The sequence below is a fragment of the Microcaecilia unicolor genome, chromosome 6 (assembly GCF_901765095.1).
Source record: "Microcaecilia unicolor chromosome 6, aMicUni1.1, whole genome shotgun sequence".
Lineage (NCBI taxonomy): Eukaryota > Metazoa > Chordata > Amphibia > Gymnophiona > Siphonopidae > Microcaecilia > Microcaecilia unicolor.
The window spans coordinates 278,899,483-278,919,979 of record NC_044036.1 but is presented as its reverse complement, the minus strand read 5'-3'; the positions used below and the strand labels follow the sequence as shown (position 1 = coordinate 278,919,979).

The 20,497-nt window shown below is 41.2% G+C and overlaps 1 protein-coding gene across 1 annotated transcript in view; it reads left to right on the top strand.

Moving 5' to 3' along the window:
- The first annotated feature begins 639 nt into the window (after positions 1 to 639).
- The window catches only part of CNTRL (centriolin), a 152,379-nt gene continuing 132,521 nt past the window's right edge, over positions 640 to 20,497 (top strand). Inside the window, exons 1-7 of the mRNA XM_030207567.1 lie at positions 640 to 864; positions 8,413 to 8,637; positions 10,990 to 11,123; positions 15,442 to 15,572; positions 16,248 to 16,389; positions 17,976 to 18,162; positions 19,081 to 19,274. Of these exons, the coding sequence (XP_030063427.1) occupies positions 8,445 to 8,637; positions 10,990 to 11,123; positions 15,442 to 15,572; positions 16,248 to 16,389; positions 17,976 to 18,162; positions 19,081 to 19,274 (981 nt within the window). The 5' untranslated portion in view covers positions 640 to 864; positions 8,413 to 8,444. The remainder of the gene's footprint in view (positions 865 to 8,412; positions 8,638 to 10,989; positions 11,124 to 15,441; positions 15,573 to 16,247; positions 16,390 to 17,975; positions 18,163 to 19,080; positions 19,275 to 20,497) is intronic.

Sequence of the window (20,497 nt, the reverse complement as noted above, 5' to 3'; positions counted from 1 at the left end):
CGAATGTTGAGCGCCCCTCAATAGACAGTAAGCTCCACCCACTAACTTCAGCCCGCACATTGGTCCAGATAGGTTCATACTGACTGCTGTCAACATTAACCTCCTTGGTTTAAGGATAGCTATTTAAATCTCGCGGACTGTCTCTTTCTATGCCTCGCGCAGTTCAAACTTGCGATCATTAAACTTTATGGAAAAACGGCAATTAGAGGAGTAAAGCAATTACGGAAGAAGAGCTAAAAAGGAGTCGGTGACGAAGCTCGCTCGCCCCTCCCCCACAAAGCCGGAGTCGGTCTATTAAGTACAAGTTGCAGCATCAAGCATCTCTTCCTTTTCCCTCCGCTCTTCCCGCTTCTACAGGAAAAAAGATAACCCTCAGGCAACATCGCTTACTGAAGGCCAGACTAACACCTCTATAGCTCTACTTGATACGTGGTGATGAGGGAGGGAGGGGCTACATGTGCGCGCGCAGACAGTTTGGAAAGATGAGGGGGCATGGCTAATCGCTTCATCAAAGAGGTGACAGGAGACTAAGATGGCGCCCTGAAGCGCCACGTGATCGCCCTCTCCCCTCATCCTCCCACCCCCGTGCGGAAGTGGTTTGAGCTGGCGGAGGGAAACTGTGAAACGAGCCGAGCGGAAACCGACTGGTTTTCGGGGGCATCGCTGGTGCTGGAATTTGGGTGCCTTTCGGGTTGTTTATTTTATTTTAGTTCCTAAATAGTGTCCGTGGTACGTTCGGAGAGGAGGAGGAAGGGGAGGACGTCTGGTGGCGTTGTCATGTCAACGGGGATAAGCAAAGGCGTCCAGCGAGCCCCGGGATGCATCTCCTGGGCCAGGGTGGGATTATTCACTTACTTTTTGAAGGTAAACTTTGATGGTTGCGCATACAATGTGTATCTTGCAAACTGCAGATTTTTTAAAAAGGCCACGAGTAAGTCAGTGAAGATCAGGGAAGAGGAAGTGCTACTGGCTTTGCTTTTATTCTTGCATTTTACTGTCTCAGACAAAAATCGTACAAGCAGTTTCCTGCTTTACACTACTCTCAGCAGCACTTTTCTGTTTCTTCTGACTCTACTCTCTCCACTTAATTGCTAGCGTACTTGTGTTCGTGGTCAACTGTTTTGTACTCCATTAAGCCGAATTGATTCCGCTACTTATGCAGTATATATTCAAACTGTTCTGTGCGATGTAACAACAATATGCAAATCAGAAGAACGTCTAACCCAATATTACACGAAAAACCCATACAGACACCATTAAAATAAAAGCATGCCTATCTAGTAAGTATAGTAGTGGATGTAGATATTACCAAGGCGTAGGTAACGTAGTAACATAGTAGATGACGGCAGAAAAAGACCTGCATGGTCCATCCAGTCTGCCCAACAAGACAAACTCACATGTGTATACCTTACCTTGATCTGCACCTGCCCCCCCCCCCCCCCAGGGCACAGACCGTACAAGTCTACCCAGCAGTATTTCCCGCCCCCAACCACCAGTCCCGCCCCCCCCCCCCCCCCCCCCCCCCCCCGGCTCTTGCACAGACTGCACAAGTCTGCCCTCCACTATCCTCGCCTCCCAACCACCAACCTCTCCTCCCCCACCTGCTCTGCCACCCAATTTTGGCTAAGCTTCTGAGGATCCATTCCTACTGCACAGGATTCATTTATGCATATCCCATGCATGTTTGAATTCCGTTACCATTTTCATCTCCACCTCCCGCGGGAGGGCATTCCAAGCATCCACCACCCTCTCCTTGAAAAAATTCTTCCTGACATCTTTTTTGAGTCTGCCCCCCTTCAATCTCATTTCATGTCCTCTCGTTCTACCGCCTTCCCATCTCCGGAAAATATTTTTTTGCAGATTAATACCTTTCAAGTATTTGAACGTCTGTATCATATCACCCCTGTTCCTCCAGGGTATACATGTTCAGGTCAGCAAGTCTTTGCTCATATGTCTTGGAACGCAAATCCCATACCATTCTCGTAGCTTTTCTTTGCACCGCTTCCATTTTTTTTAACATCCTTCGCAAGGTACTGCCTCCAAAACTGAACACAATACTCCAGGTGGGGCCTCACCAACGACTTGTACAGGGGCATCAACACTTCATTTCTTCTGCTGATCACACCTCTCTCTATACAGCCTAGCAACCTTCTTGCTACAGCCACCGCCTTGTCACACTGTTTCGTCGCCTTCAGATCCTTGGATACTATCACCCCAAGATCCCTCTCCCCCTCAGTACCTATCAGACTCTCACCGCCTAACACATAAGTCTCTCGTGGGTTTCTACTCCCTAAATGCATCACTTTGCATTTCTTCGCATTGAATTTTAATTGCCAAACCTTAGACCATTCTTCTAGCTTCCTCAGATCCCTTTTCATGTTTTCCACTCCCTCCCGGGTGTCCACTCTGTTGCAAATCTTAGTATCATCCGCAAATAGGCAAACTTTACCTTCTAACCCTTCGGCAATGTCACTCACAAATATATTGAACAGAATCGGCCCCAGCACCGATCCCTGAGGCACTCCACTACTCACCTTTCCCTCCTCCGAGCGAACTCCATTTACCACCACCCTCTGTCGTCTGTCCGTCAACCAGTTCCTAATCCAGTTCACCACTTCGGAACCTATCTTCAGCCCATCTAGTTTATTTAAGAGCCTCCTGTGGGGAACCGTGTCAAAAGCTTTGCTAAAATCTAAGTAGATTACGTCTATAGCATGTCGATGATTCAATTCTCCAGTTACCCAATCAAAGAATTCAATGAGATTCGTTTGGCACGATTTCCCTCTGGTAAAACCATGTTGTCTCGGATCTTGCAACTTATTGGCTTCTAGGAAATTCACTAGGCGAATTGAAGTTTAGCTGTTGTCATACAGTATATTACTTAAGACCAAAATGAACCATCCAGACTTCTCAGGGATAAACTTCTACATAGACAGAGTAGGCAACACCTAGATGCACCTGCAGTGTTAGGGGTCAATATACAAAGCCACATAGTAGAGCTGAAGGCTGAGTATGCAACTTCTACCATGGGATTGACAAAATATTCCTTGGTGGTGTACTAAGCTGATAATACAAATTCAAAGCATGCAGAACTTCTGTGCTAATCAGAGAAAGCCTGCCAGACACATACATGCAAAGGTTCTGTGGTAAGTGGCTTCACTGTGTTTGTGACCAAAGAAAATGAAAGAGCCAACACACATCTATGCTTGAACTGGACTGTTCCATATATATATTAGCCGTACAAAAATTACTTTACACATAAAATTTTTGTGAGGCTATTATGTGTGGAACAACATTTCAGTTCATGCGGACATGTGCTGGTACTGTTATCTTCCAGTCTGTCTATTAAAGTTACATGTATTTGCAATGGTCACAGAAAAAGAAACTGGCAGTAAATCCCAAAACGTGGCAGTAAATCCTCTTCACTAATACTTCTATGTTATCTCATACGAGGCATTGTGCACACATTAAAATCCCTTATTCTATGCATTGCAAATTAGTAAGTGCACATGTGTACTGCGCCAGTTAACTTCTGTGCTGAATTCTTTTCTGCATTATTCGCCCAGTAACATTCACTCTGTGATAACTGTGCACTTCTGCTTGCAGTGCATTGCCCCCTTCAACATCCTTATTTTTAGGATGCCTCTGGAACACATTTTGAGCCGTATTCAGTAAATGACGCTGAAAAATAGGCACCGGAAGAAAACAGAGCTCAGCGTTATTCTATAAAGGGTGCTTCAGTATGAGTGCCCTTTATAGAATAGCACCTAGTGGGGATTCCTGTGCCCAACTCTGGACATGAGGATTTGACACAGGGATACCTGGAATTCCATAATTGTGCACATCTGGTCTGTGCATGCCTCTCCCATGGCTAGGGCTGGTCTTAACAATTGCGGGGCCCTTTGCAGACGAGTTCGGTGGGGCCCCCTGTCCCCCACCCCTTGTTGACAAGATGTGTTTTACATTTTTTAAATTTCAAATAAAGACAAAAGGAGCAAGTTCCCGCATGCCATCTTTTTTTCTTTTGATGTAGGCACAGGAAAAAAAAAAGATTTTAAATGCTCCTAGGTTTCAACCAAATTCATGTTAGTGTGGGATATAAGCGCTATAAATAAGTAATTAGATAAACAGAAACTCTGAATGTTGAGCACCTAATTCTCATAACATGATGTCTGTTTAGTGGCCCTTTACCAGGAGAAAAAAAATCTCTGCACGAATATAACAGTACTAGGGTGTCCCTTTAAACAGCCCATCCAAATGACACACTGATTATGATTTATAACAAATTTCTACTCTACCTATAAAAAGTTATTCTGTTATTATATTTCCTCTGTGTACAATCTGTATACACAAGCTAGCATGTTTGAAAATCTAAGTGAGATTAAATAAAAATTCCACTAACAATAAAGAAAGACAATGTGGATGCAGCAGCTCATAGGCTTGCTTGCTTTGTTTTGAGTGCACAGGGATCCGGCTGCGCGAGGAAGGGAAAACAACCTTGTTTTTTTTTTTCTTGGTTTTTTTTTTCAAGCACCCTCCCTTCCTCCCACATATTCCAGACCTCCACCTCCCCCTCCCCACCCCACACATATTCCAAGCCTCCTCCTCCGAGCTGCAGGGCACCCTCCCGGCACATACCTCAAGCCACCTTGGTGGTCTAGTGGATTCTTCGGAGCAGGAAGGATCCCCAGTCTTTCCTGCCCACTGCTGCATCTTCTTTAAAATAGCTGCCGAGACTTCCAGCGGTGGCCTCACAAGATTCGGCAGCCATTTTAAAAAAGTGATATGGTAGTAAGAGGGTCAGCGGCAGCAGGCAAGAAAGACTAGGGATCTTTCCTGCCCCAAAGAATCCACTAGGCCACTAGGGCTTGAGGTATGTGCCGGGAGGGCACGCTGCGGCTCAGGAGAGAAGAGGCAAAGCTCAGATCACAGTGCGTTTCCGCGGGGATCCGTAAGACCCGGGTCCATCCCTGCGGGATCCCCGCAGACCTGAAGGGGAATCCTGCCATCCCCGCTCCTGTGCAGCTCTCTAAACAGGAGACAGCTGAAGCAGGGAGCGAGAAGGACATGCCAAGGCTGCCACAGGGCCCCTGGGAGCGCGAGGCCCTGTGCAACCTCCCCTGTCGCCCCTGCCTAAGACTGGCCCTGTCCATGGCCACACCCCTAATAGCTTGCAGCCAGATGTGTGCTCAACCCATAATTGGTGCCAGTTAACATCAATAGATTGTTAGCATCCAATTGATTTTAGTTGGCTCGTTAATCAATTAGGTTGCACATTGATCTCTTGATCACTCCCAGATTTGGGCATAGATATTTGGGCACCCTTTATAGAATCTGGGAGGTTGTGGGCGCATTGCAGCTTATAGTTTTGGAGGGGGCAGCTGGAAGGTTAAGGTAGTCAGTATAGACAACATTTGCCCATAGACATAAGAGGAGGAAGAAGAAGGAGGAGGGTGATGGGGTAACATTTCAAAGTTATTTCTGTAGTTGTTACCCTTTTAAATGGGCTTCTCAACCTGTGTGTCACAAAAAGTTTGGTATAGACAGCAAGCCTGTGTTTCCTTTACAACCATCAGTGCCTGCAAACTGGGGAGACCAGCAATCTTGAGAGGTGATCTGGGAAATTATAGACCGGTGAGCCTGACATCAGTGCTGGGCAAAATGGTAGAGACTGTTATAAAGAACAAAATTACAGAGCATATTCAAAAGCATGGATTAATGAGACAAAGAGGCATATTTTCAAAGCACTTTGGGAGGCTAAGTTCCATAGGTTTCTATGGAACTTTGGGAGGCTAAGAGGCTCATTTTCAAAGCACTTAGCCTCCCAAAGTTCCATAGAAACCTATGGAACTTAGCCTCCCAAAGTGCTTTGAAAATATGCCTCTAAGTGCTTTGAAAATGAGCCTCAAAGTGAACATGGATTTAGTGAAGGGAAATCTTGCCTCACCAATCTATTACATTTCTTTGAAGGGGTGAACAAACATAAGGTGAGCTAGTTGATATTGAGGCATATTTTCAAAGCACTTTGGGAGGCTAAGTTCCATAGGTTTCTATGGAACTTTGGGAGGCTAAGTGCTTTGAAAATAAGCCTCATTGTGTATCTGGATTTTCAAAAGACATTTGACAAAGTACCTCATGAAAGACTCCAGAGGACATTGGAGAGTCATGGGATGGGGGTAATGTACTATTGTGGATTAAAAACTGGTTAAAAGATAGAAAACAGAGAGTAGAGTTAAATGGTCAGTATTCTCAATGGAGAAGGGTAGATAGTGCAATTAGAAAAGGTACAGAGAAGGGCGACTAAAATGATAAAGGGAATGGGACGACTTCCCTATGAGGAAAGGCTAAAGCTGCTAGGGTTCTTCAGCTTGGAGAAAAGACGGCTGAAGGGAGATATGATAGAGGTCTATAAAATAATGAGTGGAATGCAACGGGTAGATGTGAATTGGTTGTTTACTCTTTCCAAAAATAGTAGGACAAGGGGGCACACAATGAAGCTACAAAATAGTAAATTTAAAACAAATCAAAGAAAAATTTCTTCACTCAACGTAGAGAGGTGTGGTAGCCGTGTTAGTCCACCACTCAATGTATAATTAAACTCTGGAATTTGTTGCCAGAGAATGTAGTAAAAGCAGTTAGCTTAGCGGGATTTAAAAAAGGTTTGGATAGCTTCCTAAAAGAGAAGTCCATAAGCCATTATTAAAATGACTTGGGGAAAATCCATTGCTTATTTCTAAGATAAGCAGCATAAAATGTATTGCACTGTTTTGGGATCTTGCCATGTACTTTTGACCTGGATTGGCCACTGTTGAAAACAGGATGCTGGGCTTGATGAACCTTCGGTCTGTCCCAGTATTGTAATACTTATGTACTTATGAGAGTCAGGTTCTTGAAATCTGTTTAACTGGTCCCTGTTTCTGCTTCACCACTACCCCCAATAATAACTGCTGCCTCCAACCCCAACTGAAAAGTGTTGCAGGTCTGCTGTCCATAGGTTCTGTTTGCAACAGTACAACACCGAAAATCTGGATGCCAGAAATCCAGACCCTTTAAAATTGTGACATTCGGACTGCCCAAGAATCCGGATTACAAGTGCTGTATACCACCTCCCTTCCTACCACTTGGTCTGGCCTCTTCTTTCGCTCCTGGCCTCTTCCTCCTCTCTCAGTCCCCCACCCTCCCCCAGTGTACCTTTTCAGAAGTAAGCAAGCCTTCTGTGCTGCAGCACCAGCGGTAGCCTTACAGGCTGCCTCCGACCTGCACCGGGCCTTTCCCTCTGACCCATCCTGCCCTTACGAAACTAAGCATTTTCTAAAATACTATGCTTTGTTGAATGCACAGACCTAGACATCCATTTTCTTACCTAGACAACCTATACACAGTTATCCTTCTGGACCATAAGCAGCGTATGAGGTTTGCCCTGTGTGTATTTTCCACGCATGCAAAATATTTAAATGTGAGAGCTGTGTGTCTGGGTTAAGGCTTCTTCACTTTATTGCTTTATTATGATTTATTAAAATTGCTTTTGCGAAAAGGAATTCACCCTTAACAATCTGTAGTCAGTTCACTCAATATAATTATAGAAATCACTAAAGGGCCCTTTCACTAATACTTAGCACGTGCTGATGAATGTTATTGTACCCTAAGTGTCATGTGGCTCATAGGAATAAAATAGAATGCACAGCATTTAGTGCATACTAAGCTTTAGTAAAAGGGCCCCTAAATGATTTCTCTATAGAAAAAAAATTGCTTAGTAGATTAATCCCTAGGGCCTCTTTTATCAAGCTGCGCTAGCCCATTCAAAGTGAGTGGACTTTGTCGACATTGCCGCACTGGGATCCACTAGCGGGGCTTCATGAAAGAAGCCCTATATCCTTTTTTAAAAGATTAGTTCTGAAAAACAATTTTAAAAAGTTTTATGACATTTCAAAATAAGAGAAAGAGATAAATGTAACATTTACTACCCTTGCATTTTCTTTGCTAATCCTATTAACAGTAGAAGCTATCACGTGGCATTCATAGGGAATAGGATGCACCTCAGAAGTCTTTGCAGCATCTGAGAGTAAATGCTAACCCCCTGAGCAAGATGCCAGTTAAGTTTTCTGGATAGTAAATGCCAATTTATGGAGCTTTAACCATAGATTTACGTTCAGGCTGTCCTTTATCTACACTGAAAGTCAGTGGCCATAAATATTATATATATAATTTATTTTCTGAGTGCAGTAAAGATCATATGAATTGTAAAGAAGTGAGTAATGTGGAGGGATATTATCCAAATTTTTCTCCTATGTAAAAATTTATTTTGTTTTGCGTAGACATTTTCCCATTGAAAATAGGACATTTTTATTGATAAAATTGGAACAAATTCTGCTTTGATGCAACACTTTTAATGTCTTTTTAATGTATTAACAGATTTAAATGCATGAGCAGCTTCATTCTGTGTGATGAGAAAAGGCCAGCCGCAAAAATCACCAACGAAAAGAAGTCTTGTGTCAACTATGTTGAGCCCAAAGTCCAGGACACCATCACCTTTAAGCAAACTTCGAGCCCCAGCTGGTTATAAATCCAGAGGGAGAAGGTACCAGCAAACCGAAGAAAGTGATGTTGCAGTTGCTTCTGAAAACCAGGTTGCAAAAGGTGTGATGCATTATATTTATCTATTTAAAAACATTTATAGTCTGTTCTTTCTAAACAAAACTCCATGCAGATTACAACCAAACATACATAAATCCACAGTTTTGTTACTGTGTATATGTACCATGTATTTATTTATTAGGATTTATTTACTGCCTTTTTGAAGGAATTCACTCAAGGTGGTATACAGTAAGAATCAGAGCAGTAAAAATATTCAAATAACAATACAAAGTATGGCATAGTATACTACTTACAGTGTCAATACAGTACATAGTAGAACATTTTAATTGACAGCAAAGATGGAGCATATAGATAGGTTTAAGAGTAAGATGAGTTAGAAAATAAGGTGACTAATTTTAAAGAGAGGTGCACATGAGGTCACAGAGATGGTTAAATATTAGCTAGGGTAGGAGTGGATAAACATGTCCTGCTGTAGTATGTGCAGCCTGTGTCACTCCTTGTGTGTGTGCATGAGACTAACAAGTTAGTTACTTCTTCCATTAAAGGCCTGGTTGAAGATCCAAGCATTCACCTGCTTCCTGAAGCAGAGATAGTCTTATGTTAAGCGGAGACTTTCAGGCAGTGCATTCCAACGTGTGGGGGCTACTCCAGAGAAGGCTTGTTTGCTGGTATCACATCCTGTAATGTCTTTTGGAGAGGGTGTGGTTAGTGATAGTCCTTAGAGGTGTGTAGAGGATCATCCTATTCTTCAGGTACTCGGGGCCATTTCTTTTAAGGGCCTTGAAGGTTAGACCTAGAGTTTTAAATTTAGCCCTGTATTGCACTGGTAGCCAGTGAAGTTTTTGCAAAAATGGTGTGATGTGGTCACATTGTTTGCAACCTTCTATTAGTCTTGCTGCAGCATTCTGATTCAGTTGGAGCTGGTGCAGGCCCTTTGTAGTCATTGTAGAGTGCATTACAGTAATCCAGTCTGGATATTATCATGGCATGCAGAACTGGGATAAGATTTACCTTCTTGATGTAAGGAGAGAGGCAGCATAGCTGTTGCAGATAGTAGAAGCAGCTCTTGAAGGCTGCTTGGATTTGGGGAGTCAGAGTAAGTGTTGAATCTAACTGTATTCCAAGGTTCCTGACTTGTGATTTGAGGGGGAGCTTGTACTTCCTAAAAAGAGATTTTGATGTCAGGTATGTATCCACTTGTGTTAGGGACCTGGAGAAGCTCGGTTTTCCTTGAGTTTAGGCAAAGTTTGTTGTGTTTTTAGCCCATTCTTGATTGATGTTAGGCAGATAATCAGTTTATTTAGGACTGTAGGTAAGCCAAGTTCAGTGGGTATGAGTAGCTGCAAATCATCCGCATAGATGTAGAGCTGAGTGACCATTGATCAAATCAGCTCAGCTTCTGGCTTGAGGTAGATATTGAACAGAATAGGTGACAGTATCAATCCTTGTGGTACCCCACAGGTCAGTGCCCTTGGTGGCGATAAGTTGCTGCCAAACATTAGGGATTGTTCCCTGTCTGATAGGTAGGATCTGAACCAAGCAAGTACTGTTCCACTGATACCCGTTTTTCTCAGTCGTGCTAGCATGATATCATGATCCACAGTGTCAAAATGTGCTGAGAAATCTAGCAGTACTAACACTGAGGCAAGTCCCCTGTCGGTGTTTGTGAAGATAATCTAGTAGGGATACGAGGACCGTTTCTGTTCCATAACCGTGTAGAACTGCTGTCAGTATTTGATTGACTACTATAAACAATTAAAATTCTCCATTAAGGTTTTCCGCTACAAGACTATAGTGAGGAAATTAAATCCTGCTGAATTTTACCCTAAGTATTCTGAAAAATGGCATGCTAATATTTTGGACATCAGTGGCCTTCGCTAGGCTTTTACTCCTCATAGTTTATGTGCAGTATCTGAAAGGTAATATAACTGGGGACCGTAATAATCCAGACAATATTTTTGAATTTTTCATCTAGTTTGGAGCTGCTAATATGTTTATTAAAAACAATATTTTCCAAAACTTACTTGCTTTATTTTGACAACCCTACCAATCATTTTTTAAGCAAAAATACTAATTTTCAGAATATCGACTGTTTGGAAGTATTGCTTTATATTTTTTTTTCTTATTGCTAACTTTTTATTAATCTATCAGTATTTTATTTCTTAAATGTTCTAACATATATTGTAATCCACTGACACTAGTTAAAACAGTGAAGTCCCTTTTCTTTTGGGGAGGGGCTTATTTTAGATTGTCCTGTTTAATGTGCCATATGAGAGAAAGAACAAAAGGAGTTTTAAGGGTATATTTATCTGCCATGTTAAATTTTACTAATATTGGTTTGGAACATGTATTTCTTTGGTTGTTTTGCAGTAACCAAACTTATTCTACTTTTAGATGAAGATGGCCTTAGTTCAGGAATTAGGTACATTACCGAGGATCTTGTGAAAAAGCTTACCAAGCAAGACAATATACTAATTGTGAACTCCCTAAATCTTTCCCTTGCTAAGGATGGTGGTAAAAAATTTAAGGTAAAGTACAAAGATTTTTTTGATATGCGTGCCTATACAAATGTGTTAAATTGCATTTTCTTTATTATCCTTCCAAACCAGTCCAGACATGTAAGTTTATGCCACCCTGCTAGCAGATGGAGACAGTGACTCACAACTTGCCAATTATTTAAGTAGTGCATAGCAGGTAGTTGCCAGTGCCCTATTGAGCTTATTAAATGGTTATTGTTTGAGAGACAAAACTATATTTTTCATAGCCATCTGTTCAGCTTGATTGGCGTCAGTGCCTCATGCTTTTTTGTAGAAAAGCTGTACATGCTCTTTTGTAATGAAATGGTTACCTTGGATCCAGTATTGCCCTTTTTGCCTAAGCTCTTTCATTTGGACCAAGAGTATCTCCCTTCCTTCCTCACCTAAGAAGAAATGTAGGGGGTGAGACAGGTACCTCTTCTACTTGGACATTCTTTGGAGTGGTCCTTGGGTACCTGAAGGTGACTAATCTTTTTAACATATTGGACCAGCCATTTGTTCTATTTAGTGGACCCTAACCCTAAGTGGAAATCTCAAAAGTTTTCCTTATCTAAATGAATCAAGGAGATCATCTCAGCCTACGTATTGAAATGCTGTTCAGTGCCAGAGGTTCTGGGAACCCATTTAATGAGGTCACAAGCGTTCTGTTGGATGGGGGATCAAGGATGTTTCTTTACTTGGTTCTTTCTGCAATCTTTATCAGATATGACAGATTGGATAAACAGTCCAGGAAAGATTCTGCCTATAGGGCAAGCATTCCCTCCCACCTGATGTAAAATGTCTTGGGTACTTCCCATGCATCAGGATTGGTCTAGCAAGATAAGAAAGGAGACATTTAGTCTTACTTGTCAGTTTTCTTTCCTTGAATCTTACACCAGTCTTAGAGCCCTCCTAGGAAGATGGCTGCTGAAGTAGTGTGGTTGGGAAGGATTCCTAGATTGAAGGGTTACATGTTTTCCCCTCTGCTGTTTTCCCCTCTGAAGAGGGAACCATGATCTTCTAATTCTTATCCTTGTCATTCTTTTCCTCTCCTCCTTTTCCTTGAGGGAAATTCTCAGAGAAGTGAAATCATGTAAAGTTTTATTTTTGGTGATCAATTGAGTGCTTGTTTGTTTTTGACATTTGGATACTGGGAAATGCTTGCTATGCATCACTCCTGTATAACAGAAAATAAGATAAAGAATATTAAAATACCTAGGTATCACTCCATGGTGTGACCTTACCTTGAGTACTGTGTGTGCTTCTGGTTGCTGAATCTCAGAAAAGATATAGCAGAATTAGAAAAGTTCAAAGAAGGGCAACCAAAATGATTAAGGGGATGGGATGCCTCTCATATGAGGAAAGGTTTAAGAGATTAGAGTTCTTCAGCTTGAGAAGAGATACAGTGGTGGAAATAAGTATTTGATCCCTTGCTGATTTTGTAAGTTTGCCCACTGACAAAGACATGAGCAGCCCATAATTGAAGGGTAGGTTATTGGTAACAGTGAGAGATAGCACATCACAAATTAAATCCGGAAAATCACATTGTGGAAAGTATATGAATTTATTTGCATTCTGCAGAGGGAAATAAGTATTTAATCCCTCTGGCAAACAAGACCTAATACTTGGTGGCAAAACCCTTGTTGGCAAGCACAGCGGTCAGACGTCTTCTGTAGTTGATGATGAGGTTTGCACACATGTCAGGAGGAATTTTGGTCCACTCCTCTTTGCAGATCATCTCTAAATCATTAAGAGTTCTGGGCTGTCACTTGGCAACTCGCAGCTTCAGCTCCCTCCATAAGTTTTCAATGGGATTAAGGTCTGGTGACTGGCTAGGCCACTCCATGACCCTAATGTGCTTCTTCCTGAGCCACTCCTTTGTTGCCTTGGCTGTATGTTTTGGGTCATTGTCGTGCTGGAAGACCCAGCCACGACCCATTTTTAAGGCCCTGGCGGAGGGAAGGAGGTTGTCACTCAGAATTGTACGGTACATGGCCCCATCCATTCTCCCATTGATGCGGTGAAGTAGTCCTGTGCCCTTAGCAGAGAAACACCCCCAAAACATAACATTTCCACCTCCATGCTTGACAGTGGGGACGGTGTTCTTTGGGTCATAGGCAGCATTTCTCTTCCTCCAAACACGGCGAGTTGAGTTCATGCCAAAGAGCTCAATTTTTGTCTCATCTGACCACAGCACCTTCTCCCAATCACTCTCGGCATCATCCAGGTGTTCACTGGCAAACTTCAGACGGGCCGTCACATGTGCCTTCCGGAGCAGGGGGACCTTGCGGGCACTGCAGGATTGCAATCCGTTATGTCGTAATGTGTTACCAATGGTTTTCGTGGTGACAGTGGTCCCAGCTGCCTTGAGATCATTGACAAGTTCCCCCCTTGTAGTTGTAGGCTGATTTCTAACCTTCCTCATGATCAAGGATACCCCACGAGGTGAGATTTTGCGTGGAGCCCCAGATCTTTGTCGATTGACAGTCATTTTGTACTTCTTCCATTTTCTTACTATGGCACCAACAGTTGTCTCCTTCTCGCCCAGCGTCTTACTGATGGTTTTGTAGCCCATTCCAGCCTTGTGCAGGTGTATGATCTTGTCCCTGACATCCTTAGACAGCTCCTTGCTCTTGGCCATTTTGTAGAGGTTAGAGTCTGACTGATTCACTGAGTCTGTAGACAGGTGTCTTTCATACAGGTGACCATTGCCGACAGCTGTCTGTCATGCAGGTAACGAGTTGATTTGGAGCATCTACCTGGTCTGTAGGGGCCAGATCTCTTACTGGTTGGTGGGGGATCAAATACTTATTTCCCTCTGCAGAATGCAAATAAAATAATATACTTTCCACAATGTGATTTTCCGGATTTAATTTGTGATGTGCTATCTCTCACTGTTACCAATAACCTACCCTTCAATTATGGGCTGCTCATGTCTTTGTCAGTGGGCAAACTTACAAAATCAGCAAGGGATCAAATACTTATTTCCACCACTGTATTTGAGGGGGGAGTATGATAAAGGTCTACAGAATCCTGAGTGGAGTAGAGCAGGTGAACCTTCATCAATTGTTTAGGTTTTTTTTATTTATTTGATATACTGCCTCCATGAAGTTTTTTTTTTTTTTGCGTGGGGAGGGTAAGCTAGATATTATTTTCATGGGAGAACAGAGAAAGTGCTTGTGTTCTTTAAAATAATTCAGTAAAGGAGAAACTGTTCAATGGTGGGTGATATGCTCCACATCTGGTGGTCTTGCCCTAAGATTCAACCATACTGGACAGAACTGTTGGACCTATTTGCTACAGTGACTGGGGTAAGATACCCAACTAAACCGGAGATATGTTTGCTGCATATTCGACCCCCAGGAGTTCGGTTGTCTGTTCACCGGCTCACGACAGTTTGGCTGGTAGCTGGAAACATCACACTAGCATCAGCATGGAAAAGACAGTTGGCTCCACCAGCGATAAAGGTGATACACAAGATGGACTATCTATACCAAATGTCCAAAATGACAGCTCTACGATTGGGACATGTAACAAAATTTAATTTGCTATGGGAACAATATCGATCCTGGCGATTGCAAAATGGGATAGACTTAGATGCACCTAAATTGATTATCCCAAGACTATGACTGCTATAACACAGAATTCACACTATGATACTCCACTAGTAACAAGGGGGGAGGGGGGTTTGCTATACGGGATGGGGGAGGGGAAGAAGTGGGGATACACTGCTCTCTGTTTTGATGTTCAAACGTTCTGTACATGATATATGACTGTTATGAAGATGTTGTCAATATGCTATTGTTCAAAACTTCAATAAATAAAATAAAAAATTAAAAAAAAAAAAATTCAGTAAAGATGAGAGCCTGATAATTATTTATGATGCATCACAGTTATTTGGTAAGATAATATTTACTTAAAAATACCATAACAGGCTTAGGGTTATGTCTGCTAAAGGGTGATAAGCCCTAATATGTGCTTAGTGCACGTGAAAACGCTTACTACAAAGTGCATTGAAGCACTTTGGGGTAAGTAACTCATTTGCACACGCTAAGCTGGATTTCAGTGCAGATCTGTAGGCATGCTATATAGAATCTGGGGGTTAGCGCTTGCGATCATGGGACTTGCTGAGCACTAAGCCCATTTACTAGCACACTTTAGTAGACATACCCCTTAGTTTTTGTCTTCATTATTCCATTTAAAAATTGCTACATTATTTGTAGTGCCTTTTGGATAAAGGATATTAAAGCCATGTCGTGGAAAAGAATTGAAGAACCATGTTCCATTGTAGCCAGTTTTCTTACATTTTTAGTTTTTCTTTTATTTGCAGTATATAGAGAATTTAGAAAAATGTGAAAGACTTGAAGTCCTTAATCTCAGCAACAACGTAATAGAAAAGATTGAAAAACTAGACAAGCAGCTGAAACTACGTGATCTTAACTTGTCTTACAACAAGATCAGGTAAATGAAGGACAAAAGCAAGACATAGTAAGACCATTATTACATAGACCTTAGGGGGCCTTTTTACTAAGGCACATAGGCGCCTACAGGTGTCCAACACTCATCAAATTGGAACTATCGCATGCCCCAGGCGGTAAATCCATTTTTGATACGTGTTCAAAACACGTGGTAGAAAATATTTTCTATTTTCTACCGTGTGGTGCTTACCCAGCAGTAAGCGCCACTTTACGCTCTCTGATTCTTACCAACCTGGTTAGCGTGCGAGACATTACCACCAAGTCAATAGGTGGCAGTAAGGTCGCAGGCCAAAAATGGACACGTGCTGGTTTTAATTTTGCTGCACATTTATTTTCGGCCACAAAAAAGGGCCTTTTTTCCCGTTGCGCTGACAGATGGACCTGCGCACGTCCAAAACATGCGCCTACATCAGCACAGGCCATTTTTCAGCACGCCTTAGTAAAAGGGCCCCTTAGTGCACAAAAGAAAACATGGGCTTAACAATGTTTTGAATTTCTCTTGATTTAATTATGTAGGCCCTAATGAAATGTACAGTTAGTTGAACACTTCATTATCTCAGAACCAGAGAGCATAACTAAAATATAAAATCATGTTATATGTGTATATAAAATAATCTTTTTCTAACTTGTATTCCTTTCTGCTTTCCATTTGGGGCAGCAAAATTGAAGGCATTGAACATATGCAGAATCTTCAAAAACTAAATCTTGCAGGGAATGAGATTGAACACATCCCTTCCTGGTTAGGAAAGAAATTAAGATCCCTGTCTGTCGTTAATCTGAGACAAAACAACATTTCTTCAGTAAGTTGCTTCAGACGGATGTCTTTACTACAGTTGTTTGCACATGCAAAAATAATGCTGAGAAGGAGCAGGCATCATTTTATTTTCTTATAAAATTTTGTTAATTTTTCCTACTTATGTTTTTTTTATTTTCTTCTTAGAACAGGTTTGGAGTAACTTGCATAATTTTGTTCTCTAGCTAAACTTCAGACTATTTATTTTCTTCTTGGAGTTTTGAATAATAGATAATTCAGGTCTTACAAAACTCCATTCACTTAGAAACTCATTTTTGAAAGAGAAAAATATCCAAAAAGTGGCATAAACCGGCAGATGGATGTTTTTCTCGCAAATAAAAATCCAAATTGCTATTTTTGAAAACCATTTTTAGACGTTTTTCTACACTGTTCATCTGCAGTGCGTCCAAGTCACAAGGGAGCATGTCAGGGGAGTGTTAAGGGTGGGATTTGGGCGTTCCTAACCCTTGGACTTATTTCTGCCCTAATGCAACAAAAAAATGTCCAGGGCTAAAATTTGGATGTTGTGGTGTAGACCTAGTTTAATAATGGCTAAACCACAAAAATGTGTCATAAAATGACCATATGGCCACTGGAGGAATAAAGAATGGCACCCCCCCCTCCTCAAAAAAAAAAAAAAAAAAAAAAAAGGTGTGACTGAAACAGTACATACTAGCCTCTATGACACCTTCAGGTGTTATGGCCAGTCCTATTGGATCAGACTGCAGTATCCTAGTGGTCGGTGCTGTAGTGCACTGTGGAGAAAGGGACCTAGGCTTGTGGTGGAAAGTGTCAGCCCACCAAAAACTTATTGTACCTACATATGGGTGACACCTGCAGCCATAAGATCTATTGGTAGTGGTTTATAGTTGGGTACAGTAAGTTTTTGTTAGGTTTTGGAGGGCTCACCATACAATATAATGGGGTGAGATGTGTTCCTAGGACCTTTTCTGTGAAGTCCTCTGCAGTGCCCCTAGGGTGCCCTACTGCTCTACTGGGATGTCTGTGTGACCAGTCTACTAAGAATGCTGCCTCTTTCTACAACCCAATGGCTTGATTTTGTGCGTTTTTCACTTGGACTTTTTTTTTCCAAAATAATCCTAAAAGATAGACGCACTAAGCACAAAATATCTAGGGACTAGCCATTTTTGAAACAAAAGATAAACGTTTTTGAGATTTGAAAATGGCCGTGTTCACCACTTGATTTTTGGACGTTTTCAGCAAAACATCCAGAGTCGGATTTAGACGTCGTATTGAAAATGCCCGTCCACAACACTCTGATAGAGAATTGTGGTGAACAAGATACCATTACAATTTAGTTGCTTGTAAAATGCATGAGCTTTTATGTTTATTTTAGTGTGTGGGTAAAGTTGGTAGAACCATACTTAAAAAGATGTATAGATAAGGTTGGGTTTTTTTTGGTGTGCAGTTCAATTATAGCTTGCTCCTTAAATGCTAAATATTCATAAATGCATTGTTACAGAACTTTAGTATATGCACCATCTCCAGATTGTAATAGATTTCAGTGTACTGTTGTAAATGTTAAATGTTTCATCTCAAAAATGGTTAGTGGTTTTTGTCTCTTTGGTTCAGCTTCAAGATGTAGCTAAGTTGAAGTCACTGAGAGATCTGACTTCTCTGTTCTTGGCTGAAAATCCAATTACAAATCTCCCTCATTTCCGACTGTATACCATATTCCATCTTCGATCACTGGAATGCTTAGACGGACAGGAAGTAACCAATTGGGAAAGGCAAGAGGCACATGAGAGATTCAATATAGGTAATTTTAAAAATTCATAATATTTAATATAAAAAATACAATTATTCAAATTGTTTTCATTCTGTGTACATGTATGAAATCTAGTAGACAGTATCTATGCAGTTATACCTTACTTTTTCTTTCATTGTTCAACCTACTTATTGTCTAATAGACTGGAAAGTTTTATTTTGTAGTAAGTGATAGAACTAATGGAAAATATTTAATTTTGTAGCACTAATATGTATATTTGAATGTTCATTTTGTTTGTTTGGACCCAAACACAATTTGAGCCTGCTTTTATTGAGCTACTGCACTATGAGCCTTCATTCTCAATCAATTGGTTTTCTACAAATAATCTGATACTGTTAATTGCTGTTTGTTTGGAAACTACTTCTGCTTTTAGGGGGTCTTTTACTAAGCTGCAGTAGCATTTTTAGCTCATGGTAGAAATCAGGTGGCGGTAAACGCCGAGTCAGCCAAAGGAATATAATGGATGTCTCAGCGTTTACCATCAGCTGATTTCTACTGCGGGCTAAAAACGCTGCCACAGCTTAGTAAAAGATCCCCCTAGTTAGTAAGTGGTTTAGAAGCTTAAAAAAAAAACTGCCCCCTGTTTAGCCCACCCATCACAGTGACCATCTGTGATCATGGACTCCAAACTTGAGTATGTATACATCCTGAAGCTAGTCACTAAGAGTTACTATCATGAAACAGTGCAGACTTCCTCCTTTCCAGTGCAGTGAAGATGTGTATGGTTGATTTATATAAGAAAATTGTTGTAAATAAAGTATTTCCATGTTGCTGAAGATTCCAAACTGGTCGAGTGTTTGATGAAACATTTGCTTTGTCCTTGTTTGAAAATGTTTGGGCTACTGGACCTCAGGGTGACAGTCTTCTGAAAAGGATAAAGAATGTTTGATTTCTGTTGCTGGTTTGCAGAAGAGGTGGAGAAACTGGAGAGAGAACTAGAGAAAAAACTGAAGGAAATTGAAGAAATTAAAGATCAAAAAACAAAGGTTCTTGGAGATCTTCAAGAGCAGGATAGGCTAAATAAATCTTTAAAACAGGAGGCACTGCAACAAAAGAACAGCTGTAGGGAACTTGAAAGAGATCTTGACACAAAAAATGAACTGGTAAGTCTACATAGTGCTGCGTGTTGCAAAATGTCAATGCCTCTTTCTACTTGCTATTTTAGCAGCATTATATTTTATTTCACTCGTTTTTTTAATATTATCAGTGTACTGATGTTTACAGATCCATTAAAAAGTTAGTAATATGGAGGGGCATTTTCAATATGACGTCTAAATCTGATTTTGGGCAACTTGTGAAAAACGTCCTAAAATCCAGTACCATTTTCAAACCAGATAAATGTCCAACTTTTTGTTTCGAAAATGGCCATTTTCTAGTGTTTTTGTGCTCAGTGTGTCTATCTTTTAGGACCATTTTTTGATGGGGGGAAAAAAAACATACAAAAGCAAGCCGTTGGGATGTAGGAGGAGTGAGTATTCTTAGTAAACTGACCACAAACAAAGCTGTGGAGCACCCTAGGGGACACTGCAGTGGACTTCACATTAAAAAGTTCCAGATACACATCTCAACCATTACCCTCCTTATATTGTATGGTGAGCCCTACAAAACCCATCAAAAACCTACTGTACACCACTAAAGCTTCTCTTATGCCTACAGGTGTCATATATATATATATATATATATATATATATATATATATATATATATATATATATATAGGTACAGTAGGCTTTTGGTGGGTTTTGGAGGGCTCACACTTTCCACCACAAGTGTACCAGTTAGTGGGGTATAGGCCTGGGTCCCCTTCTCCACATTCCACTGCATTGACCACTAGGCTATTCCAGGGACCTGCTTGCTGCTCTGATAGAACTGGCCATAACATCTGAAGCTGTCATAGAAGCTGGTATATACTGTTTCTTTCACATCTTTGGGAGGTGGGAGGGGGTCAGTGACCACTGGGGAGGAGTAAGAGGGGTCATACCTTAATCCCTCCAGTGGTCATCTTGTCATTTAGGTCACCTTTTTGTGATTTAGGCATGATTGAACCAGGTCTAGACCAAAATGTCTAACTTTTAGCCCTGGACGTTTTTGCTTTGTTCCATTAGGGCAGAAAAACATCAAAGTTTTGGGAACACCTAAATCCTGCCCCCAACACATCCCTATGTGATTTGGACACACTGCAGAGAAAAACATCTCAAATCCGAGTTTTGAAAGTCGTGATTTGGACGTTTTTTGGAGAAAACATCCAAATGCTACTTTATGCCATGTTTGAGATTTTTTCCCTTTTGAAAATGAGCCTCTTACTCTTGTAAAGTCTCTAGGCTTT